The sequence below is a fragment of the Thalassophryne amazonica genome, chromosome 12 (genome assembly GCF_902500255.1).
Source record: "Thalassophryne amazonica chromosome 12, fThaAma1.1, whole genome shotgun sequence".
Classification (NCBI taxonomy): Eukaryota; Metazoa; Chordata; class Actinopteri; order Batrachoidiformes; family Batrachoididae; genus Thalassophryne; species Thalassophryne amazonica.
Genome location: NC_047114.1, coordinates 41,866,473 through 41,893,909, shown reverse-complemented (window position 1 = coordinate 41,893,909; position 27,437 = coordinate 41,866,473). Strand labels below are relative to the sequence as shown.

Sequence of the window (27,437 nt, the reverse complement as noted above, 5' to 3'; positions counted from 1 at the left end):
ATGGACTTTCAACTCTTGCGTGGAGCCTCAGATCGAGGGAGATTATCAGTGGTCTTGTATGTCTTCCATTTTCTTACAATTGCTCCCACAGTTGATTTATTCACATCAACCTGCTTGACTATTGTAGATTCACTCACCCAGCCTGTTACACATCTACAGTTTCCTTCCTGGTGTCCTTCGCCAGCTCTTTGGTCTTGGCCATTGTTCAGTTTGGAGTCTGACTGTTTGAGGCTGTGGATAGGTGTCATTTATACAGATAACAAGTTCAAACAGGTGCCATTAATACAGGTAACAGGTGGAGGACAGAAGAGCTTCTTAAAGAAGTTGTTACAGGTCTATGAGAGCCAGAAATCTTGCTTGTTTGTGGGTGACCAAATACATATTTTCCACCATAATTTACAGATAAATTCTTTAAAAATCCTACAATGTGATTTTCTGGATTTTTTTTTTTTCTCCTCATTTTGTCTCTCATAATTGAAGTGTACCTATGTTGAAAATTACAGACCTCTCTCATCTTTCTAAGTAGGAGAACTTGCACAATCAGGGACTGAATAAATACTTTTTGGCCCTACTGTATAATCGACTGGGATGTATTCAGAACACATACCTTGTTTTGGTCAGGGGAAAGTGAAGACAACAGCAGATTTGAAGGAAATCATGCTCAGAATGCTAAGTGTTGCTAATTTTGGAAAATGTCTTTGTGCATGATCAGAATGGAGTAGACAAACAATTGCACTGGTCACATCCAGGATGCACTGTATCTAAACATGCTTGAAATGTGATGATGTGGTTTGATCTCACTAAAATGTATAATCACAATGCGGGTACTCTGTACACACAGCAATATGGTATGCATAATCCTGCAGTAGCACTTTGACAGCATCATCGTGCAGTATATGGCCAGCTTTCATATCAGTTATTTATGCTGAAAACTTTGCATGGCTTTACAGCCAGACAGACAAAACAATGCAAAAAGAAAATGCCTTGTAGATGTTTCCTAAGTAGAAGTAGAAATGCGTACTGTACTAACTTAGTTTTATTCCCTGTGTGTGTCTTTCTTTGCTGTGTTGGATGTATTTCTGATTTCTGCACGAGAGAAATGACTAATGTGCAGCTAAAGATTTGCGAACAACTGATCTGTTGTCTGCTTGCCATTGACTGTCGGGGTTCTGTACTCATGAGTTCCTCCTTTTTCTTCCATTTGCATTTAGAAATTACATTTTTGGAATATGTGAACTGATTCATAATTGTCCATGTCCAAATGCTTCTCACATGGATTAAGTTTGACAAAAATAGATGGTTGAATTCTGTAGTATTTCACATTGTAAAAGGGTAAATTCAGTGAAAGTAACTCTCTCCTTCTGCTTTTGTTGAAGGTACTCAGTCAGTTCCTCCTAAATTTATTTTCTCCCGCTATCAGTTTATGTTGGCTTAATACAAAGATTTTCCCATAAAATCATCCCAAATTGTGGGCTTAGTATCGCCAATGATCTTATTTTACATGTGTACTGTTTTTGTTTCATGTATTAATAAAAACAATTCATGTGTCTGACATAAGCCCATGTGAGCAGAGGTGTGATCTTGTGTGTGTGCAAATACTTGCAAACAAGAACAAGAAAGGTGGATGCTAGTGGTGTTAAAACACCATTAAAAAACTAGAGTAGTATTTAGAGGGGAATAGGGAAGTTGGTGCGCATTAAAGACTGTTCTGAATCTGCATAAACATCTGGATTTTGCTGCCAAGCTCTTGAATGTTTGAGTACAAGATCAAATATGGGAATGTAGGCCTTTGATTGATAAACTATTACTTGTGGTTTTACAATATATACCAGGAAGTATCATTATTGGCTCTCAATAGACAAAATATAATAGTATTTAATTGAATTAACTGCTCAAAAAATCAGACTGCCTTTAAAACTGCTCTTCCTGTGTACCTACAACCATAGATTGTTTTTGTGTTGTAATTTTAACTTATATTGCAAACATAAAATGATTAAAAATGCGCAACATAACCAGCACTAAGGCAGTGCAGCAGACTGTTGGTGACACAAGACGGCTTTGCGCTATACTTATGTTGTCACTGGTGCCACAGATTTTGCCCAGTATATCTTTTTCCCCACTTGTGTACAGGTGTAAAGAAATGTTTCAGAAGAAAATCTTGGCAGACATTATTGTAATTCCTGGAGAAAACAGTAGTTTATATATACAGACTATATCTAGAAACTGATTGGGTACATTTTAATTTTATGTCCAATATTTATCGTGTTGGTCTCTCATTTTCCCAAAAATTAATTTTTGAAGTGCTTCTGTGTTTGTGTACTGTGGGGCTAAAGTGTACATTCTAACAGTTGTAAAAACCACTACTTTCAGTTTTTAAATATCACACTTTTACTTTTTCATCTAATATGTGAAAACCAAAGTGAGAGATTGTTAGCAGCACAGACTCTGTATAACACTGAGAAACCCAGTGCATTGCTGTGGCATTGTGGAACAGTGGCATTGTATGAAGCAACCCTCATAGTGCAGAGGATAAGAGAATATTTAGAGGGGAATCCTGCAAATGGTGATAAAAGCATCAAATTCGGCAGACATACTCCTCAGACAATCCTCTTTTGAAAAACCGATTGGTCACGAATTATCAATCGGTGGTCAGGTAGGGGTCAATTGAAGAATTACACAGAGGTCAAAACTAAAAGATTCTCTAATCATATTGAAAATATTCCACATTATTTGCCTGATCATAAAGATTCCAAAAAGGTATAGTTTGGACTATCTGTGACTGAATTCTGTGGAGTTGCGGGATAAAAACAGAAAGAATGGTGACAAAGGTCAGTTTCATTTTGTACAGGGGTCAAAAGTTAAAGTTGCTCCAATTTTGGTAAAAAGTGATGCAAATTACTAGTTGAGTTAACAGTTTTAAAAATGAATAGTTTGGACCATGTATCATCCTTACTTAATGCATTTGTCTCTTCTAGATTGGACTACTGCAATGTTATATTTTATGGTTTACCGCAGTCCAGCATTAGGGGTCTCCAATTGGTTCAAAATGCTGCTGCCAGACTTTTGACAATAGGCAGAAAGTTTTACCACATAACACCCATTTTGGCATCTCTTCACTGGGTTCCTGTCCCTGTGAGATCAGATTTTAAGGTTCTGCTACTAGCCCAGGGGTGGCCAAGTTCGTTCCTCGAGAGCCACCTTCCTGCCACTCTTAGTTGTCTCCCTGCTCCAACACACCTGAATCCAATGAAAGGCTCATTAAAAGGCTGCTAACGAGTCTTTCATTGGATTCAGGTGTGTTGGAGCAGGGAGACAACTAAGAGTGACAGGAAGGTGGCTCTCGAGGACCGAACTTGGCCACCCCTTTACTAGCCTATAAAATTGTTCACGGACTGGCACCTCCCTACTTAGCTGACCTAATTAAACCCTGCATACCAGCCCGGGCTTTGCGTTCTCAAGCTGCAGGAATACTGGCCCTAGGGTGAATAAAAAGTCTGTGGGTCACAGAGCTTTCTCTTATCGTGCCCCTGTTCTGTGGAATGATCTCCCTGCATCAGTAAAACAGTCAGATTCTATAGAGACTTTCAAGTCCAGACTTACTTATTTTCCCTTTTGTATGGCTAGCATACTGGCATAGTATGTTACTATGCTTTCTACTCTTTTAATTAATTTTATCAGGAAACGGAGCATGCCGCGGCCTCAACTTTATCTAAATTATGGTTTTAGTGAAGCTTAGGGCTAGTGGCCAGTGATCGCCTTAGTATTTCTTTTGTTTTTCTTGTTGCTTAATGCTGGCAAATTTGACTGTATTTGTTGTCTTTCTGATGCCTGATTCTGTTTTTTGTCTCTCTCTGTTTGAGGCGTGGCTCCATCCAGAGATCGGTCTGGTGTCTGTTTCTGAAATCCTCCTGTCCTGTGCAGTGGCAACATTTCCTGTATATCTGTTTTAGAATTTTTGTCAGTAGTATGGCCCAAGCAGAGGGTCACCTCTTTGAGTCTGGTCTGCTTGAGGTTTCTTCCTCAGAGGGAGTTTTTCCTTACCACTGTCACCTGTGTGCTTGCTTTGGGGGTTGGTAATGTTAGACCTTACTTGTGTGAAGCGCCTTGAGGCAACTTGGTTGTGATTTGGCACTATATAAATGAAAATAAATTCAATTGAAAATGCATAATTAGAGGTGTGGTTCCTTTCAGTGACGGCTTGTGTATGCTGCTGAGTTCATGGTTTAGTTTGCTCAGAATGGCTGCAGCTGCTAGCTATTTGGAGGAACGTGTCTGTTCTTTCTGACCATTTTATTACAAATATCTGTAATAATGTGACTTGTGTTAATTGTCTTAATGTATCTTGTAACACGTCTGTTGTTGTAACATGCCAGAATTTCCATCAAGTAAAATTATCATTTTATTTAATATTGGGTGTAAAAGGCATTAGTACTTTTAGCAGCTGTTGGTAGCTTGATGAACTATGGAAATAAGTGGGTCAGTTTTATTGCCCACACCAAAGCAAGCTGTTATGAGAATCCCTGGCCAGTCCGTGAAAATATGATTTAATAAACACCCAAACCAAGGTTAGCCTGTTTGCTTAGCTTGTTCAGTAACACTTAGATCCGGGCATGCTTGGGCTTTATTTGACCTGCCCAGGTCATACTCTCACCTACGATTCACTTTATTATCCAGATATGGGTTGACCGTGACATAAGCACCGTTTAAGCACCACCAACATGGCGAACCCCAGAGCAGCAATTCTTCTGGTTCTTTATAGAAAAACTATAGGTGACATCACGCAAGGTTTCTATAGTAATATTCATGTGTAATATGCAGTCCGTGGTGTCTGACAAGAAACAGTAATAGCAACAAGATCAAATACTGATCCATTATTTTGTTTAATTTGTATCACAATAGAATCTGGTGTTTTAGCTTTAATAATACTGAAGCTCATACTGCTCTAATATAAATATGCAGACAGAGCAATAATAGGCAGGACGTGGTCTCATTTGATGCATTGTTCCTAACGTGCCACAGTTTTGTGTTTTCCCTAATTAATGGATCTGTTGCAGGGACCAGTGGCTCTCCTCAGGAGAACTCCCAAAACAACACATCGCACCATGGCTCCGACTCACATGGGACTCAAAACAAACCTCCAGACAGGGTAAGATGCTCTTCTGAGTAAGCTGATAAAATGTCCTCAGTACTTCCTGTAAAATTTGTAGTCATGATAACTTGACACATGGCTTGTGAGACATTATAAAGCAGCATTGTACTTCTGTAGACTCTGCCAGTTAAACTCAAAATGAAGACGTAATTGGAATTTCATGTGTGTGGTGCTTTTCTCAGGAGTAGTTTGATAGAATTTCAGGCTTAATTGCAAATTAAACTTTCCAATTAGTCATTGAATGACTGAGAAGTGACTTAATACTCAAGTGCCCTATTTCAATGGAGAGGCATCATATTTGAATCTTTGTAATTTGAGGTAGTTTATCGTATAAATACTGTCACTGTATGGCATATAACACCACGGTTTCAGGTTTTCCACAACACTTCATTTCACCTTTGCACCTCTGGAGATGAATAACTCAGATAAGTTCTTCATCACAAAGGATACATTTGCTTATCAATTACAGCTTGATTTGGGATCTTCAAGTGAGTTTTGAAAGCCCCCCCCCCATCCTAATTACAGTGTATTTTTTGGTATTTAAATGTATAGTGCTTATTTTTTTCTGGGCTGCAAACATGGACACAACGGGTGACCCTCATGCATTGTAGGAGTTCTTTTGCTTATAGGACCCTCAAAAGCTGCCAAGAATTGCACTGGAATTGCCCACGTTCATTGGGGAAGGTGTTTCAGTATTAAAGAGCATTCTGATATCATTCAGAGAAGTTGTAGGGCATGCATTGGCAGGGATCCATAAGTATCGGCAGTCAGAATGGCAAACACTGTGGATTTTAAATATAATGCAATACTAAAATACCTTAGGCCATATGAGCATTGTCTTCTTTATAATTTGTAGTTGTTTTAATTGGTGTGTTAGTGCTAAATATGTGTGTATGTATGTGTGTATGTGTGTGTATATATATATATATATATATATATATATATATATATATATATATATATATATACTCAACAAAAATATAAACGCAACACTTTTGGTTTTGCTCCCATTTTGTATGAGATGAACTCAAAGATCTAAAACTTTTTCCACGTACACAATATCACCATTTCCCTCAAATATTGTTCACAAACCAGTCGAAATCTGTGATAGTGAGCACTTCTCCTTTGCTGAGATAATCCATCCCACCTCACAAGTGTGCCATATCAAGATGCTGATTAGACACCATGATTAGTGCACAGGTGTGCCTTAGACTGCCCACAATAAAAGGCCACTCTGAAAGGTGCAGTTTTGTTTTACTGGGGGGGAATACCAGTCAGTATCTGGTGTGACCACCATATGCCTCATGCAGTGCAACACATCTCCTTCGCATCATCTGTGAAGAGAACACCTCTCCAACGTGCCAAACGCCAGCGAATGTGAGCATTTGCCCATTCAAGTCGGTTACGACGACGAACTGGAGTCAGGTCGAGACCCCGATGAGGATGACGAGCATGCAGATGAGCTTCCCTGAGACGGTTTCTGACAGTTTGTGCAGAAATTCTTTGGTTATGCAAACCGATTGTTTCAGCAGCTGTCCGAGTGGCTGGTCTCAGACGATCTTGGAGGTGAACATGCTGGATGTGGAGGTCCTGGGCTGGTGTGGTTACACGTGGTCTGCGGTTGTGAAGCTGGTTGGATGTACTGCCAAATTCTCTGAAACGCCTTTGGAGATGGCTTATGGTAGAGAAATGAACATTCAATACACGAGCAACAGCTCTGGTTGACATTCCTGCTGTCAGCATGACAATTGCACGCTCCCTCAAATCTTGCGATATCTGTGGCATTGTGCTGTGTGATAAAACTGCTCCTTTCAGAGTGGCCTTTTATTGTGGACAGTCTAAGGCACACCTGTGCACTAATCATGGTGTCTAATCAGCATCTTGACATGGCACACCTGTGAGGTGGGATGGATTATCTCAGCAAAGGAGAAGTGCTCACTATCACAGATTTAGACTGGTTTGTGAACAATATTTGAGGGAAATGGTGATATTGTGTATGTGGAAAAAGTTTTAGATCTTTGAGTTCATCTCATACAAAATGGGAGCAAAACCAAAAGTGTTGCGTTTATATTTTTGTTGAGTGTATATTTGCATTTAATTATTAAGATCCTATTGTCTTATGCACAATTTGTTCATGTTCATTCAAGCCCCTCTGTTTTGTCACATGATAATTTCACTAGGGCCATTACGGAAATAAGCTTTTATGCTTTGTGTTATCAGTGTATCTTGAATACATTCACCTCAGTATGTTTATATTGATGTTGCAAAATAAACTGAAACAGTCATAAACAATATTTAATTTACGTTTTAACAGTGTCTGCAGGAGGGCGTGCGTGTGCGGATACATGAGCTTTTGAAAAGGGCGGAAGGTAGTTTTGACTGCTTGTAATGCGTGTGCTTGCTGACGTCCGCAAGATGTATTGTGAATCACTCCAGAGGTGTTACCAGGTTACAAAAACAGCGCTTTCAGTTTTAGAAGTGTTTATTTCTCGCTAGCTTTTACATAATATATGAGAAACATGTTATATTTACACATAAATGAAGTGGTTTTGGAGTGCTAGAGAGCGACCAGCCAGTGAAGTCACGGTGCTGCTGTACTGTGATTGGCTGTCTTCCCCACCCCTAAAAAATAAAAAAAGGGAAAATAAACAGATTTGCATGATTCATAGCATAAAAATAGGAAACTGAATGTGAATTTTTAACCTATTAAATGCCTTTTAAAATAGATCCATCCATAGAGCCATCTTTGAACTTGTCCAAGGTCTGTGTCCCAACAATGTTCCCTGTGAATTTGAAAACTCTGGCCGTAATAAGAATGGACTTATGCTGAGCACAGACAGATAAGCGCAAAGCCTTCACAGTACCCGATGGCCATATTTTGATGGCCTGAGGTAAATGAGAGCTCTAGTGGTGTAACGGCTGATACCACGGATAGGCATGCAGGATTATTTGCAAAATTTAATAATAAGATGAGTAATCTCAGTCAAATTAAAATTTTTGGAAGATTGCCTTGCATCAGTGAGAAGTTGGATGTCTAGTAACTTCCTACTTTTAAACTCTGATAAGACTGAAATGATGGTTCTTGGTCCAGCGAGGCATTGGCATCAATTTGACCAGCTAGTGCTTAGCTTGGGTTTGTGTGTTATACATACATGATTGATACATCATACGGAGAAAGTGAGCGATCTTAGGGTAATTTTTGATGCTACTTTGTCTTTTCAATCAATCAATCAATTTTTTTATATAGCACCAAATCACAACAAACAGTTGCCCCAAGGCGCTTTATATTGTAAGGCAAGGCCATACAATAATTATGTAAAACCCCAACGGTCAAAACGACCCCCTGTGAGCAAGCACTTGGCTACAGTGGGAAGGAAAAACTCCCTTTTAACAGGAAGAAACCTCCAGCAGAACCAGGCTCAGGGAGGGGCAGTCTTCTGCTGGGACTGGTTGGGGCTGAGGGAGAGAACCAGGAAAAAGACATGCTGTGGAGGGGAGCAGAGATCGATCACTAATGATTAAATGCAGAGTGGTGCATACAGAGCAAAAAGAGAAAGAAACAGTGCATCATGGGAACCCCCCAGCAGTCTACGTCTATAGCAGCATAACTAAGGGATGGTTCAGGGTCACCTGATCCAGCCCTAACTATAAGCTTTAGCAAAAAGGAAAGTTTTAAGCCTAATCTTAAAAGTAGAGAGGGTGTCTGTCTCCCTGATCTGAATTGGGAGCTGGTTCCACAGGAGAGGAGCCTGAAAGCTGAAGGCTCTGCCTCCCATTCTACTCTTACAAACCCTAGGAACTACAAGTAAGCCTGCAGTCTGAGAGCGAAGCGCTCTATTGGGGTGATATGGTACTACGAGGTCCCTAAGATAAGATGGGACCTGATTATTCAAAACCTTATAAGTAAGAAGAAGAATTTTAAATTCTATTCTAGAATTAACAGGAAGCCAATGAAGAGAGGCCAATATGGGTGAGATATGCTCTCTCCTTCTAGTCCCCGTCCATACTCTAGCTGCAGCATTTTGAATTAACTGAAGGCTTTTTAGGGAACTTTTAGGACAACCTGATAATAATGAATTACAATAGTCTAGCCTAGAGGAAATAAATGCATGAATTAGTTTTTCAGCATCACTCTGAGACAAGACCTTTCTAATTTTAGAGATATTGCGTAAATGCAAAAAAGCAGTCCTACATATTTGTTTAATATGCGCTTTGAATGACATATCCTGATCAAAAATGACTCCAAGATTTCTCACAGTATTACTAGAGGTCAGGGTAATGCCATCCAGAGTAAGGATCTGGTTAGACACCATGTTTCTAAGATTTGTGGGGCCAAGTACAATAACTTCAGTTTTATCTGAGTTTAAAAGCAGGAAATTAGAGGTCATCCATGTCTTTATGTCTGTAAGACAATCCTGCAGTTTAGCTAATTGGTGTGTGTCCTCTGGCTTCATGGATAGATAAAGCTGGGTATCATCTGCGTAACAATGAAAATTTAAGCAATACCGTCTAATAATACTGCCTAAGGGAAGCATGTATAAAGTGAATAAAATTGGTCCTAGCACAGAACCTTGTGGAACTCCATAATTAACCTTAGTCTGTGAAGAAGATTCCCCATTTACATGAACAAATTGTAATCTATTAGACAAATATGATTCAAACCACCGCAGCGCAGTGCCTTTAATACCTATGGCATGCTCTAATCTCTGTAATAAAATTTTATGGTCAACAGTATCAAAAGCAGCACTGAGGTCTAACAGAACAAGCACAGAGATGAGTCCACTGTCCGAGGCCATAAGAAGATCATTTGTAACCTTCACTAATGCTGTTTCTGTACTATGATGAATTCTAAAACCTGACTGAAACTCTTCAAATAGACCATTCCTCTGCAGATGATCAGTTAGCTGTTTTACAACTACCCTTTCAAGAATTTTTGAGAGAAAAGGAAGGTTGGAGATTGGCCTATAATTAGCTAAGATAGCTGGGTCAAGTGATGGCTTTTTAAGTAATGGTTTAATTACTGCCACCTTAAAAGCCTGTGGTACATAGCCAACTAACAAAGATAGATTGATCATATTTAAGATCGAAGCATTAAATAATGGTAGGGCTTCCTTGAGCAGCCTGGTAGGAATGGGGTCTAATAAACATGTTGATGGTTTGGATGAAGTAACTAATGAAAATAACTCAGACAGAACAATCGGAGAAAGAGTCTAACCAAATACCGGCATCACTGAAAGCAGCCAAAGATAACGATACGTCTTTGGGATGGTTATGAGTAATTTTTTCTCTAATAGTTAAAATTTTGTTAGCAAAGAAAGTCATGAAGTCATTACTAGTTAAAGTTAATGGAATACTCAGCTCAATAGAGCTCTGACTCTTTGTCAGCCTGGCTACAGTGCTGAAAAGAAACCTGGGGTTGTTCTTATTTTCTTCAATTAGTGATGAGTAGAAAGATGTCCTAGCTTTACGGAGGGCTTTTTTATAGAGTAACAGACTCTTTTTCCAGGCTAAGTGAAGATCTTCTAAATTAGTGAGACGCCATTTCCTCTCCAACTTACGGGTTATCTGCTTTAAGCTACGAGTTTGCGAGTTATACCACGGAGTCAGACACTTCTGATTTAAAGCTCTCTTTTTCAGAGGAGCTACAGCATCCAAAGTTGTCTTCAATGAGGATGTAAAACTATTGACGAGATACTCTATCTCCCTTACAGAGTTTAGGTAGCTACTCTGCACTGTGTTGGTATATGGCATTAGAGAACATAAAGAAGGAATCATATCCTTAAACCTAGTTACAGCGCTTTCTGAAAGACTTCTAGTGTAATGAAACTTATTCCCTACTGCTGGGTAGTCCATCAGAGTAAATGTAAATGTTATTAAGAAATGATCAGACAGAAGGGAGTTTTCAGGTAATACTGTTAAGTCTTCTATTTCCATACCATAAGTCAGAACAAGATCTAAGATATGATTAAAGTGGTGGGTGGACTCATTTACTTTCTGAGCAAAGCCAATAGAGTCTAATAATAGATTAAATGCAGTGTTGAGGCTGTCATTCTCAGCATCTGTGTGGATGTTAAAATCGCCCACTATAATTATCTTATCTGAGCTAAGCACTAAGTCAGACAAAAGGTCTGAAAATTCACAGAGAAACTCACAGTAACGACCAGGTGGACGATAGATAATAACAAATAAAACTGGTTTTTGGGACTTCCAATTTGGATGGACAAGACTAAGAGACAAGCTTTCAAATGAATTAAAGCTCTGTCTGGGTTTTTGATTAATTAATAAGCTGTAATGGAAGATTGCTGCTAATCCTCCGCCCCGGCCCGTGCTACGAGCGTTCTGACAGTTAGTGTGACTCGGGGGTGTTGACTCATTTAAACTAACATATTCATCCTGCTGTAACCAGGTTTCTGTTAGGCAGAATAAATCAATATGTTGATCAATTATTATATCATTTACCAACAGGGACTTAGAAGAGAGAGACCTAATGTTTAATAGACCACATTTAACTGTTTTAGTCTGTGGTGCAGTTGAAGGTGCTATATTATTTTTTCTTTTTGAATTTTTATGCTTAAATAGATTTTTGCTGGTTATTGGTAGTCTGGGAGCAGGCACCGTCTCTACGGGGATGGGGTAATGAGGGGATGGCAGGGGGAGAGAAGCTGCAGAGAGGTGTGTAAGACTACAACTCTGCTTCCTGGTCCCAACCCTGGATAGTCACGGTTTGGAGGATTTAAGAAAATTGGCCAGATTTCTAGAAATGAGAGCTGCTCCATCCAAAGTGGGATGGATGCCGTCTCTCCTAACAAGACCAGGTTTTCCCCAGAAGCTTTGCCAATTATCTATGAAGCCCACCTCATTTTTTGGACACCACTCAGACAGCCAGCAATTCAAGGAGAACATGCGGCTAAACATGTCACTCCCGGTCCGATTGGGGAGGGGCCCAGAGAAAACTACAGAGTCCGACATTGTTTTTGCAAAGTTACACACCGATTTAATGTTAATTTTAGTGACCTCCGATTGGCGTAACCGGGTGTCATTACTGCCGACGTGAATTACAATCTTACCAAATTTATGCTTAGCCTTAGCCAGCAGTTTCAAATTTCCTTCAATGTCGCCTGCTCTGGCCCCCGGAAGACAATTGACTATGGTTGCTGGTGTCGCTAACTTCACATTTCTCAAAACAGAGTCGCCAATAACCAGAGTTTGATCCTCGGCGGGTGTGTCGTCGAGTGGGGAAAAACGGTTAGAGATGTGAACGGGTTGGCGGTGTACACTGGGCTTCTGTTTAGGGCTACGCTTCCTCCTCACAGTCACCCAGTCAGCCTGCTTTCCCGGCTGCTCGGGATCTGCCAGGGGGGAACTAACGGCGGCTAAGCTACCTTGGTCCGCACCGACTACAGGGGCCTGGCTAGCTGTAGAATTTTCCATGGTGCGGAGCCGAGTCTCCAATTCGCCCAGCCTGGCCTCCAAAGCTACGAATAAGCTACACTTATTACAAGTACTGTTACTGCTAAAGGAGGCCGAGGAATAACTAAACATTTCACACCCAGAGCAGAAAAGTGCGGGAGAGACAGGAGAAGCCACCATGCTAAATCGGCTAAGAGCTAGTAGCTACGCTAAGCTAGCGGATTCCTAAAAACACGCAAAGTGAATAATGTGTAAATAATTTAGAGGTGATTCAGCAGAAGGAGTGCTTTAGTTAAGGCACGTAAAGATTACACTGGGAAACAAATCGTAATCTAGATAACTAGATCAATCTAACTGCGCAGATTAAACAGCTAACAGATACAGAAAAACACAGCTGTGCTCCGGAACAGGAAGTGATACAATACCGCAGTGAGAGCCAACCACCAGTAGAGGCAAGCAAGAGGATCCAACCAAGGATTTGACCTCCACATTAGAGACCTCACGAGGACTGCTTTCTTCCATTTGCAAAATATAGCAAGGATTCATCCCATCCTCTCTATGGCTGATACTGACACTTTGATGCATGCATTTATTGCTAGATTTGATTATTGTAATGCTTTATTTTCTGGTTTGCATCAGTCCAGTACTAGGGGTCTTCAACTGGTTCAAAATGCTGCTGCCAGACTCTTGACACGAAGCAGAAGTTTTGATCATTTATTACCCTCATTTTGGCATCCCTTCACTGGCTACCTGTTTTTGCGAGGTCGGATTTGAAGGTTTTGCTATTGGCCTATTGAGCTGTTCATGGATTGGCACGGGCCTATCTGGCTGATTTAGTTAAACCTTATGTACCGGCCTGGGCTTTCACGGGACGCAAGACTGCTCTGTGTCCCATGGGTGAGGAAAGGGTCTACAGGACAGAGCCTTTTCCTGCCGTGCTCCTGTTTTGTGGAATGCTGTCCTGACCACAGTGAGACTTTCAGATTCTGTGAAGACTTTTAAGAAAATTCCATTTTTAATTTTATTTTATTTTACATTGTTTTATATATATGTATATATATTGTTTTTGAGCAGTTTTTATGTGAGGCGCCTTGATGCGACGTTGTCGTGATTTGGTGCGATATTAATTGAATTGAAATTGAAAGTTTACATTAGTTTTTTTTTTGTGTGTGTGTGTGTGTGTGTCATGGTTACTTGTTTAATGCATTTGCAGTAAAATTACAGTGAGTGGAGGGGCAGCACATGCATGTTGTAAATACAGCCTGTGAATAAGTGTAGTGTGGGGCTTTTCTGCATTTATTTCCTCAGAAGCCATGTTGATAAATCTGTGTTAGCCGTGTTGAAAAATTGTAGAAAATGTTAATCAAATCCCATTATTCAAAAAGAAATTGGCCTGATATAGACATTATTATTATTAGTATTAGTCAGTTAAGCTTGATTCCCTTGATCCCCTTGCACCATGTGTGAGGTAGAGCGAGCAACCAGGGGATCAACACACAGCGCTGTGTTTTTAAAAACATACATAAATGCACTGCTTAATTTTAAATGTGCAATAAGTCTTTTTTTAGATCAAATGTGTGCCCTGCTACTTTTTAGTTATTGTCAATAAATCAGTCAAACTTTATTTGTATAGCACTTTACAACAGTAACCACTGAATCAAAGTGCTTTACACGAATACATAAAATCAACAACAATAAAGCAACAACACAACCATCATAATACGACTCTACGTGCTAAAAGCAATTCTGAACAGATAAGTTTTTAGCTTAACTCTGAACAGAGACAAGGTACTGATTGAGTGCAACTCAAGGGGCAAAGAATTCCAACGTCTAGACCCAGCCACAACAAAAGAGCGATCACCCCATTGCCTGCTTTTGGTCCAAGGTACCTCCAGATGATGCTGACCAGCGGACCGCAAAGATCTGGTGGGTGTGTATGCAGTTAAAAGTTCACAAAGATGAGAAGGTGCAAGTCCATGTATAGTTTTAAAAACAAATATTAAGAGTTTAAAATCAATTCTAAAATGGAAAATTATTGTGAAATAATTTTGTTTCTGTGGGCACAGTAAAATAATGTAAGCATCCAAAATAAAACTGGGATGTTCAGAAATGCTGTGTTGAAAATTTCTTGCTCTGTTGAAAAATGTTAACTTTAATAGGGGTGGGGTAGGACGGCTAATATTTTGGTCCTCATCTGTAGTAATTATCGCAACAGGCCTAGTTTTGAGTCACCCACTTTGCTGTCCAAACGTTACAAGTGCAGGGACAAATTTATGTTTCAAAAGAGTTAGTAATGCGTTTGGTTGTCTCAGTTAGTTCACATGTCTCATGGGTGCCTTCCAGTTTGTGATGCAGTCTTCACAATCTGTTGCTTTGTCTCACTCAGCACCAAGACCCAGCAGATGACTGGACAGAACACATCAGTTCTTCTGGGAAGAAGTACTACTACAACTGTAGAACAGAAGTTTCTCAGTGGGAGAAGCCCAAAGACCTGTTGGAGAGGTAAACCTGAATGGGGGAGAGATTAAGTTTTTGGTTTTTGATCTGACATGCACAAATAAAAAAAAAAAAAAATTGCTGCTGACTGCGGCAGCTGATGTAGATTTAAACTGGGTAATGTTTTCTTGAATGACTGATCTGGCATCTATTGCTGAATGGCCATTTGCAGTCCGTACTAAGATTCTGCTCTTCATCATTTGGATGTCCTTTGAGTCATTGGTTGTTGGGACCACTTGGCTCTATGGGCCTGATTTACTAAAGGCTTGCGTGTGCAAAATATATGCACAAACCCAAATGTACTTGCAAATACACCTGCATGCTGAGTTATTAACAGTGGATTGCTTCTGTCAAATGCACAAGATAGATTGTAATGTCAATTTAGTGCATTTGCCTTCATGACGATGCAATTTGGGGTTTGTCCACTGAAGAGTGCAAAATTGGGGGAGGAAGCATGCAAATACAGTGCATCCATTAAGTATTCACAGCACTTCACTTTTTCCACATTATGTTACAGCCTTATTCCAAAATAGATTAAATTAATTTTTCCCCCAAAATTCTACACACAACACCCCATGACAGTGTGGGGGAAAAGTGTTTTAGATTTTTGCAAATTTATATATATATATATATATAAAAAAAAAAAACAAGCAAAGAAACCTAAGGAATCACATGTACTTAAGTATGCACAGCCTTTGCCATGAAGCTCGAAATTGAGCTCAGGTGCATGCTGTTTCCACTGTTCATCCTTGAGCTGTTTCTACAGCTTAATTGGAGTCCACCTAACTCATGGGTTAAAGTTCTCCGTCACCACAACGGATTTCTGTTATTTGGAAAATTTAACCACACATACGCGTGCGCACGTGGTGTCATGCGTGTTTTGGGGCCTTCAAAGCAACATGCCATTCTGCACTAATCAAAGCAGCAATGTCTGTGTGGATGGCGCCGCACTGCGGAAGAAGGGACTGTGTGAATTTTCCTTCCGCCCTGCTCTGTTTACTGCTTGCCATGAGCCACGGTCTTTCTCCTCCCTGTCTTGGTGAGAACATTGGCAAACACTCCCCAAGTAGAGCAGGGTGTGGCTTTGCTTTGAACCTATGAAGCATTGATCCGACTTACTGCTTCAATGGTTTGTTGTATTATTTCGCTTTATCTTAATTTTCCCCCGCTAAAACCTGAAAGAGATATGTCTGTGAGCAATATTTACCTTTTTTATATTGAACCGACCTGTTATGGTCTTCTAAAACAGTTGATAGATGTACTTTTTTTTACTTAAAAATGGGACCGATGCTAATGCGTTAGCATGTCTATGGCATTTTCAATGTTAAAGTTAGCATTAAGCTGTTCGCATCTCAGCACAGTTCGTGTGCATTTGTTTTCCATATATAAATAATTAATGGCTTAGTGTTTGTTGCCGTAAAAGAGTCAGATGTATTACTAATTGTAATATTTTTTATTTATTTTTATTTCTATATTAATAATAATAAACAACATAAGTAATAACTAATATTGCTACACTACAATTTTAGAGAAACAGACAAAAAGAACCTGATAAAACAAAACACAACAGAAAAGGTAAACCAACTAACAGTGAACATAAATAAATAAATATAGAAATAAATAACTGTTTCCTGTGAACACCTAGTGACTCCACTTCATCTCTGTTTTATTTAAGTTTAATGCAAATATGTGTCTTTTTTTCATGAAAATAACTTATTAAAGATCACATATTACACTTTAGTCAGGCCTTTAAAATACCTTTGAGGTCGCTTGCTGTAATACAGTAGTGTTCAGAATAATAGTAGTGCTATGTGACTAAAAAGATTAATCCAAGTTTTGAGTATATTTCTTATTGTTAAATGGGAAACAAGGTACCAGTAGATTCAGTAGATTCTCACAAATCCAACAAGACCAAGCATTCATGATATGCACACTCTTAAGGCTATGAAATTGGGCTATTAGTAAAAAAAAAGTAGAAAAGTGGTTGTTCACAATAATAGTAGTGTGGCATTCAGTCAGTGAGTTTGCCAATTTTGTGGAACACACAGGTGTGAATCAGGTGTCCCCTATTTAAGGATGAAGCCAGCACCTGTTGAACGTGCTTTTCTCTTTGAAAGCCTGAGGAAAATGGGACGTTCAAGACATTGTCCAGAAGAACAACGCAGTTTGATTAAAAAGTTGATTGGAGAGGGGAAAACTTTTACGCAGGTGCAAAAAATTATAGGCTGTTCATCTACAATGATCTCCAATGCTTTAAAATGGACAACAACAAAAAAACGGAGATGCGTGGAAGAAAATTGATCAGCTCCAGGATGATCAAAGACAGTCTGGAGTTACGTGTAAGTGCTGTGACAGTTAGAAGACGCCTGTGTGAAGCTAATTGATTTGCAAAATCCCCCGCGTAGTCCCTCTGTTAAATAAAAGACGTGTGCAGAAGAGGTTACAATTTGCCAAAGAACACATCAACTGGCCTAAAGAGAAATGGAGGAATATTTTGTGGACTGATGAGAGTAAAATTGTTCTTTTTGGGTCCAAGGGCCGCAGACAGCTTGTGAGACGACCCCCAAACTCTGAATTCAAGCCGCAGTTCACAGTGAAGACAGTGAACCATGGTGGTGCAAGCATCATGATATTGATATCATGATTTATTAGGTTTTTTTCATTGCCAGCATTTAAACACAATTATTATGTGTCAGTTTGCAGCACAAAGCACATACTGCAAGTGAATGTACTCCTGATCTGTCATCAGAAGACGATAGAAGGGCTGACAGCAAGAAATTATTTTAAGGTTGCATCTGGATTAGAGGACATTTTTGTCTGTAATGAGAAACAGCACAGTGTAATCATTAAAAACTCAAAATGTTGGAGAAATAATAATAAATATAGATAGCAAAAATCAATAAAATACACTGCTGTTTGAGTACTGAGTTTTCTTTTCCATGTATATTAGATCTGGATAAAGATGCACCTTGCACCTGCATCCAGTAATTTATACTCAACAAAAATATAAACGCAACACTTCTTTGGTTTTGCTCCCATTTTGTATGAGATGAACTCAAAGATCTAAAACTTTTTCCACATACACAATATCACCATTTCCCTCAAATATTGTTCACAAACCAGTCTAAATCTGTGATAGTGAGCACTTCTCCTTTGCTGAGATAATCCATCCCACCTCACAGGTGTGCCATATCAAGATGCTGATTAGACACCATGATTAGTGCACAGGTGTGCCTTAGACTGCCCACAGTAAAAGGCCACTCTGAAAGGTGCAGTTTTATCACACAGCACAATGCCACAGATGTTGCAAGATTTGAGGGAGCGTGCAATTGACATGCTGACAGCAGGAATGTCAACCAGAGCTGTTGCTCGTGTATTGAATGTTCATGTCTCTACCATAAGCCGTCTCCAAAGGCGTTTCAGAAAATTTGGCAGTACATCCAACCAGCCTCACAACCGCAGACCACGTGTAACCACACCAGCCCAGGACCTCCACGTCCAGCATGTTCACCTCCAAGATCGTCTGAGACCAGCCACTCGGACAACTACTGAAACAATCGCTTTGCATAACCAAAGAATTTCTGCACAAACTGTCAGAAACCATCTCAGGGAAGCTCATCTGCATGTTCGTCGTCGTAACCGACTTGAGTGGGCAAATGCTCACATTCGCTGGCGTTTGGCACGTTGGAGAGGTGTTCTCTTCACGGATGATGCAAAGGAGATGTATTGCACTGCATGAGGCAAATGTTGGTCACACCAGATACTGACTGGTATCCCCCCCATGAAACAAAACTGCACCTTTCAGAGTGGCCTTTTATTGTGGACAGTCTAAGGCACACCTGTGCACTAATCATGGTGTCTAATCAGCATCTTGGTATGGCACATCTGTGAGGTGGGATGGATTATCTCAGCAAAGGAGAAGTGCTCACTATCACAGATTTAGACTGGTTTGTGAACAATATTTGAGGGAAATGGTGATATTGTGTATGTGGAAAAAGTTTTAGATCTTTGAGTTCATCTCATACAAAATGGGAGCAAAACCAAAAGTGTTGCGTTTATATTTTTGTTGAGTGTAACTTAAGTGGCATATTTAATTTAATTTTGCACTTACTGTCGTAAACATGCACAAAATCCTCATTTAAATCCTGCTGTCTGTCACATTACCTCCTGCTGCCAATTGTGCGTTTAATTTGACTTAATCACTTGCAAAACTGTCTCCATCCCACACAGAGTTTGGATTCAGTTTCAATTTTGGAGGCAATTTAGCACTCTTTATCTGGGATCTTTGTAAATCAGACGCTATATGTATATGGTTTAGCTGCAACATTTCTGTCTCTGTGTGTTTAACAATTCTTTGGTGGGGTTTTGTTGTTGTTGTTTTTAGTGTGGCTAAAGCAGGCAGGCACTACACTGTCTGAGGTTTCTTCCTACAATCAAAACATCTGAGGGAGTTTTTGGTTACTTGTTTGCCCAGGTGGTGACTAAGGTTAAACCTTAACTGCGTGTAGTACCTTTGGGCCCCCTTTTTGTGATTTGGTGCTCTATAAACAAATTGTAATTAACATAAGGCTGTGCATAGGGCTACAAGTTTGTCAGTGTGTTCAGTTGGTAGTTGTTTGCAAATTTGGCCCCATTTAATAACTGACAAAGGTAAGTTGTTAAATATTGTTAAATTTCCAAATTCTTTGCCAGATACATTTATGTTTTTCAGTGGGCTTATGAATTCCTTCAGTTTTTACTCTTTAATAGATAAACCATTCAAAAATGACAATATATTTTGCCTGCATGCTGAAATTGGCTTTCATCAAATTTTTTATTTTGGTGAATTCATAGACTGCAGTACAGCTGGTGCACAGAATGTGTGCTTTTAATGATACTACGCTGTATGTGCCTGTGGGGTTTTCCTGCTGACTGACATAAGTAGTTGGGGTGCAAACTCACATGGTGTGATTTCAGAATTTATTATGGGACAATAATTTGTAAGCATACAGTTCACATGTAAATATTAATAAAGTCACTGTTTTATACCACAGATGTTCTTTTGATAGGTTTTAATCTCTTTAAATGATGTACACATACTTGCATGAAGTTGGAGTATATTCAGAGCTCATCGCAGGTTAAGGAAAGACACTTGAATAGTTTTGGCACGTTCAGTAATATCTGTCCAGTGCTATGGCATTTATAGTAAGTACGAGTACATATGCTATAGCATGAGGCAGGTATCACTGAAAGAAGGTCTACATAGACAGATTCTGTTATTACAGTCAGGTTTCCACATACGCCAACATACAAAAAAATGTAAAATGGAAATTCATGAAATTAGGTCTCTCTAGTGGCCCCAAAATGCCTCTTAAATGCTCAAAACCTGTGGACCCCCACCAGGGTCCAGGGGCCTGGTGGGGGCCTATGGTGGCCCCCGGGCCCCTGCTGATTTTCAGAGTTTTTTTTTTCTTTGCCCATTCTCATCCCTGCATAATTTTTAAGTAATCTTTCAAAGCCTATATGAAGGGAAATCTTGATCCAGAATCCAGATCATCTCCAAAATTCAGTGGAGTCTAACGTGCCCTACTATCTATCTGTGGTGCATATTTAGTGAGAATCCGTGAAGTAGTTTTGATGTAATCCTTCAAAGCCTATATAAAGTGAAACTTAATCCGGATCTGGATCACCTACAACATTTAATGGAGTCTTCCGTGGCCTAATATCTGTCTGTGGTGAAAATGTTGTCAAAATCTGTGCAGTAGGTTTGACGTAATCCTGCTAACAGACAGACAGACAAATGAATAAATAAACACCGATGATTTTATTGTGTCCTTGGTGAACGTATTAAACAACTCTTCAGTTTCTCCAGGGAGTTGCGGTATCCCGATTGCAACAGTTACTTGCAATTTTTTGCAACAGTCAGTGCAATTTTTTTGCAAATTTGGCTGACCGCAGTTTTTCACAGCAACATGTTCAGTCATACGTCACCAAACTCACTTCCTTGTTTCTGTTGGTTAAGAAACAAACGCGTGACACAAAGTCTCACGTGTCCACAAAAAGTGCAGCTAAATAGAGGTGAGTGAAATGAGCTGCATATAAAGTCCACCATTATGGATTTTGTTAACAGCAAACTTTATCCTTACTGTATGCAGAGCTCAGCTGGAAAATGGGAGACCAGTGTGTGGACCTTTGACTTTTATTTTATTTTATTTTATTTTTAGACTTTGCTTTGTAGGATCCACTGGACTATAGTGTTTTTTTCTTTTTTCTCCTTCTGCCTCCTCCTCTTCATGTGACTTGAGCAAAACTTTCAGAGTGAGTAGAAAAATAAAGAAAGCAAGCACTGGACAGGTGAGCTGCACTGCGAGCAGGAAGTGTCGCCATCTTCCTCTAAAACAAAGCAGGTGGACCACAGAGACAAATACTTTTCACAGATTAATGTAGCATTTGTGAAGGAATAAGTTGAACCAAGTTTTAAAGTGAACAAGATCAGACACTTCTCTTTCAGAATAGGCTTGTCGTCTCCCAGTTCATTAAAACATTCACTGTTGTAGTCAAGAAGCTTGAAGGCTAACAGTGCGGGCAGGTGGCCTGCTTACTTGTCTTGCAGTTTTTCTCTATCTGTTAATCAGGTATAAGCCACACATACAAAAAGCCACAGGAACAGTTTAGATTGTTTGTTGTTTTTTGCTTCTTAAAACTGTAGTTGGCACCCAGTGTTTCGGTGCACTGCTGCCATTTTCTGCTCTGAAGTGCAGACAAGACTCTCAGTCCTAGCTATTCCATAGTTCAGAGTGCAAAATAATTCTTTTGGTATTATTGATTAGGCTATTTAGCATGTGTTCGCTCACAGTGCCAGCAATAAAGACATGAAAAGGGTAATACTTTCAAAATACTTGAATTATTACATTAACAGATTCTGATATTATTATAATAATAATAACTAAAATGTTTGAGTCAGTATCATTCTGGGACTAAGTTTAATTGATGAGTCATTTAAAAATAAGTTTACTTAATTCAATTTTTCTGCATAAGTAAAGTGGGATGTGAAGCAATATCTTTTTTATGTAATGTCTAAGCTCAAGCATTACTGGGTCTGCTTTGGGGTTCTAAAATCAGGTGAGTTAGAATGAGGGAAGCCAAAAATATGAAAATGATTATGCCTCTTGGAGTTTGTAATCTTATCAAACAAACATGTAGGTTGGTATCAGTTTTGGCTAAAGGCAAAGAAAAGGTGAAAATGTGCAGAAGAAAATACAAATAAAACATACATTAAGCAGTACAACTAAATTGGTGGGGAGGGTGAGGGACTGGGGTGAGAAAATAGTCATCAAAAAACTTTCTAGAATGCATCCCTGGACATGAAAAACCCCTGCTGACAAAAGTCCACTTTCACCAAAAGAGCACTCTCTCCATTTTAGATCCTGGTTACAGGCCTGAGAATATGAGGCAGATACTAAGTCCCTCATAATGTTTTTAAATGTTCCAAGAGAAGTTAGTTACCTCAAGTTCAAAGTTCTCTGTAGTGAATTCCAGGTAGCAGGTACGAAGTACATGGAGGATCGCTTACCTAACTCAGTGCGAATTTTGGGGACATTGAGCAAATAGCAATCATTGGAATGCAAGGAGTAAGTGCTCTGGGTTCTTGAAATGTAGCCACATAGATATTGGGGGAGTAGACCTAAGATCGCTTTGTAAATAAAAATGTGCCAGTGTGAGAGACGACATGTGGCCAACAAGGGCCACTCAACTCTGCTATATAAGGTGCAAGGGTGAGTGAGGATTTTGCAACATGTAACAAACCTCAGGGAACCGTGATACACGGAGTCCAGAGATTAGAGACAATTTGCAGGGGCATGCATATAAAAAAGGTCGCCGTAATCCAATAAAGAAAGGTGGCAGCTTTGTGTTTATCCCTAAGTTTTTAAATAATGTGTGGGTTAAAGTCTTTCTATAATATGATGCTGCATTAGAAAAGAACAGCAATGGTTAGTGAGTGAAATATAAAATGGTTTTCGCTGAAACCCCCATCGTCCATCATCTACCCAGGGATTAGTCTCTCCCTACAAAGAGCGTCGCTTTTAATGGAAAAATGGTGTGCTGTTTTGTTTTCGGCTGCAGTCACCAAAGCAGTCGCAAAATGTGCAGGTTTTTTTTTTTTTTTTGCTTCCCAATTGAGAAGTGAAGACGAGGCAATTGGGAGCGGTTGTGTCGGTAAGTGTTAGCCTACACAACTAACCAGAGTAGGTGTGTTGTCTCGCCTGCACACTTGCCTCGACACGCTTGAGCTCTGAGTTATAAACAAACCGCAACACATGGATGGATGAGATTTATTGTCATTGTCATTACAAGTGCAATAACAAGATTACGTCCACACTCAAATTGCCACAGACAAGTTACAGCAATTAATCCACAATTATTACTTGTTTACCGTAATAATGGCACACATCAGAATTAAGACAACACATATACATTTGACATTATGTGCACTAAACTTGAAACAGTCCGTTTTCCGAATTGAGGCAATGTGAGTGTGTGGTAGCCGCAGCAACATGAGTCGTGCCGCCTCCAGCTTGTGGGGAATGGGGACCTGCCGCAGCTAAAACTGCGCAGCCCCTAGAGGGTTAAAGGGGTGGTGTGAGCAGTGGCCAGGATGGGGTGTGTGATGGGGGCAGGAGGGGGGTGGAGCATACTTCCAGTCTTTGTCCATGTGTGAGTCAGTTTCTGTCCTTGTGTACTGGAGTTAGCGAAGATAAGGAGGCAGCCGAATGTTCACCAAGGCCATAGAGATTCTTCCTGGAGGAAAACAACGGGGCATTTTGTCCGTCAGAGGCTGATAAGCCTGCCGTGTTTGTGGTTGAGCAGTGAAAAACACTTTTACAGTCTCACATGAACAATCCAGATCCCAGTTATGAATATTCCCCGGTCTCTAAAGTCTTCCACTGCAAGGTGTGCAATTGCTCTGAGATGTTATCCAATTTGCGTCTGAGTTAAAGGGTTAACGCAGTCTGAGAATGCATCCCCTTGCCCAACTCATTAATCATGACGGACAAGTGAGGGTTGTGGTTTTGGCGGCAGCTGTCTTGCCAATTTTCCAGTAGGTCAGGGCAGCACATAAGCCAATAATACCAGCCCTCCTACTATGAAACCAAATATAAATAAATCCTAGACGTCCTCCACAGAGAATCGAGCAAAGCGTGCGACTCACCACGTCTCCCAGGCATCGAGAACATAGCCTGCAGGGTAGATTCCATTTGGGCACGCAGGGTCCGCCGGCCCTGATCTTCTTGTAGAAAAAGATGGTGTCACTAGCATTCAGAGACCAGCTGATCAGTTCCATGGTTAATCCAATATAGTTTGAAGAATTCACAGTCTGCTGAAGTAGGGACTTTGAAGGTTGGAGCAGAGATAGAGGAGGAGATGTGACCGCCCTCACCGGAGTCCCACGCTGTCATGTCTACTTTCCACTGCATTGTCACTTTTTCTTTGCATTTTCACTTTGTTTGCATGTAATTTGCCCAAATACTCAGAGAAAGTGCCATGTTTCTGCTAGGGACAGACAAGGGCTGTCCTTGGATGTAGGGAAATTGCACCATATGCGTCATATTTTGCCCCTTTAGCGCCCACCCTCAAATAAGACTACATTGCCCAATTGGGGAAAAAATGATGCATAATATCTGGAGACATGGAAATATAGTTATACAGTGACTTTGTTGTTTCATGGCAATAACTGACAGGGCTGTGAACCCTGTACAACATTTTTTGACAAGTGCAGAAGTAGCCAAATTCATCACACATATTCAGTGACCTTTCTCAGGCCTTAAAACAACACTGTTGTAATACAGTTTCCATGCATGTCATAAAACTTTTCATACTGTGCTCTGTTACAATATTCAGTAAATAGTATTTCCACAATATAAATTTGTTAGCAGTACAATATTTCATAAATTATATATTTTTTCACCATAATACTGCACATTAGTTGATTATTGCAAATTAGCAGATACGGGTTCCTCAGTTGAAAATTAAATATGAATTGATTAGGTGCGGGCTGAAGCTTCAGGATAATTTGTCCGCACTAAATTCACAATGTGCATTTGGTGTTCTCATGTTGTCTTCACCTTGAGCAATTTGTATTTGAAAATAACTTACCATGTGATGGAATATGATTAGTTCCTCCTGTCTTTTTTCATTTATATCTGTTAAACCAGTATCTTCAATTAAAAGTTGTCCTAAATTGGTACCAGATATTAGAAAAACGAGTTGTCCATGAATTGTCAAGTTATTTGAAACTCTTGCATAATTTATCTGCAAAATAAATTACACGTCCTCCTGAGATATCACATTATGCATAGAATTGTAGTTATGAAGTTTAAATCTTACAGAAATGAATTCTCAGCCTGGAGTGTACTGTCTCTTTAATGCAGTGTCTATCTAATTTAATCACACAGACAGTGTGATCAGCAGTTATCTATTTTAAATATGCAGTCATGTGAGATTATAGCTGAAATTATTCCTTTTATGGTTGTCTTGGCAAAGTAAATGTGCACTGACACGAGCATGTTTTTGATTCACGCAACAGCACGATCTATGTCGTGATGATCCCACCCGCTGTGTTCACAGCTGGACACCATTCTTTGTTCTACCGGCTGCCACGTGCTCTGTGCTGGACACTGCGTATATAAAATAATTATTTAGTAACGGATTATTCTTTTTTTTTTTTTCTGCAAATTGGCTGTTGAAAACGGCTCTAATCACTTTCTGAACCATAGAGGAGGCTGCAGCCGGAGCCGTGCGCGCGCCTAACAAGCTGCAGAAAGCATTTTGAGATGTCTCAAAAGGTAATTATTTGACTTGTTAACATTGTCATGGCTTGATAAAACAGTTGCATGTTTTTACCTTCTTGTGTGCAGCTGTTAAAGTATTTATTTTTATGTTTATAACATTTAACTTCTTGTTATAATTGTTCAGACGAGCTGCACTCTGATGCGATCTGCTGACGTCACCACTCGCTCTGTTCACTTCTTGTTTACTCCACTTGACAAGCTACACGTGGTGTTGGGAGTTTAAATCACGCCACATAGCACGACATTTGTGCGTGAAAGATTTTGAACATTTCGAAATTCTCTGTGCGCAATAGCGCGCACCGGTGCCCCTTGGCATCCTATCTGCACCCGTTAAAGACGAGTTTACTCTCCAGCACGACACATCACGACCTGTGTCATGAATCAAAAACATGCTTGTGTCAGGGAACCTTAACACAGTTGTAGGCTTCTGAGTCCCCCAAGTACAGTGTCTACAAAATCCTGGTTGCTTTTTATCTATTCCAGAGAACAACGGCAGAAAGACTCAGTCAAAATGGCAGCAAATAGTTTTCCCAGGGACATGGACTACAGACAAGAGGCCTTGCAGGACAAAGCCACATCAAGTAAGTGTTTGCCTGACATTAGAACTTCTGTCAGTGACTCTGATTAAGGCCCCCTCCACATGGGAACAGATTTAGGTGCATCTGCACAAGTTTTTTTTTTTTTTTTTTTTTATTGTTTTGGCATTTCATCCACACATTAACGTGTGGATGAAACATGGGCAGTCGAAAAGGACCGTATTTGACAACAGGTCGCAGAGTGGGTAAATTTTCTTTCACCAAAACATCAAATCTAGGCGTCCATCTCAGATGTGCCTTCTAGGAAATTGTTGCTGAACTTTTTGTGAACAGTACGCAAATCAAGCTTCACATCCAAACTGACTGATACACATTGGCACAACAAATTGCACAGGGTACGTGCAAGAGTCAAGGTATCTTTATTCAGATTCTCAAAGCTCTGCTTCTCTTGTGCTTGTCTCCACAGAGACCACACCAGGGGACCAGTCCACAGCATCCAACAGCGGCCATTCCTCCTCCTCTTCTTCTCAGAGCATGAATTCTGCTCCCGTTGCTTTAGGATCCACTCCTTCTACCATATCCTCATCCTCATCGGGGCAGGCTCCCCCAGCTGTTCAGTCCCAGTCATCAGCACTGCTCCAGGACCCAGCCCTCCTGCATCAGCTCCTCCCAGCACTGCAGGCAACTCTGCAGATGAACAATGGCAGTATAGACATGGCCAAGATCAATGAGGGTGAGGGCACAAATGAAAATAGAAGTAATGTTGCACTTTTAATTTTGACCCACACTGTCTTTAAAGACACTGTCTTTATTTACAGAGTGATTTATTTATTTCAGATAACTTAATTTGGTAAAGTGTGGCATGAAAATAGGAAACCACACTGCCGTTCTCATTTCATCTTTTGATTATGTGGTTGTTGGTGAAGCCAATAATGTACTTCTCTCAAGGTTACAGTATAATTTGTGAGTGATAAACTACTACCACACACACACACACGCATTGTTTATCACAGTAAA

The 27,437-nt window shown here is 40.0% G+C and overlaps 1 protein-coding gene across 2 annotated transcripts in view; it reads left to right on the top strand.

Moving 5' to 3' along the window:
- The window catches only part of LOC117521481 (WW domain-containing adapter protein with coiled-coil-like), a 53,737-nt gene that overhangs the window by 11,987 nt on the left and 14,313 nt on the right, over window positions 1-27,437 (top strand). For both annotated transcript variants that reach the window (XM_034182780.1, XM_034182781.1), the window contains exons 4-7: window positions 5,055-5,146; window positions 14,946-15,061; window positions 26,368-26,465; window positions 26,887-27,153. In XM_034182780.1, coding sequence (XP_034038671.1) covers window positions 5,055-5,146; window positions 14,946-15,061; window positions 26,368-26,465; window positions 26,887-27,153 — 573 coding nt within the window. The remainder of the gene's footprint in view (window positions 1-5,054; window positions 5,147-14,945; window positions 15,062-26,367; window positions 26,466-26,886; window positions 27,154-27,437) is intronic.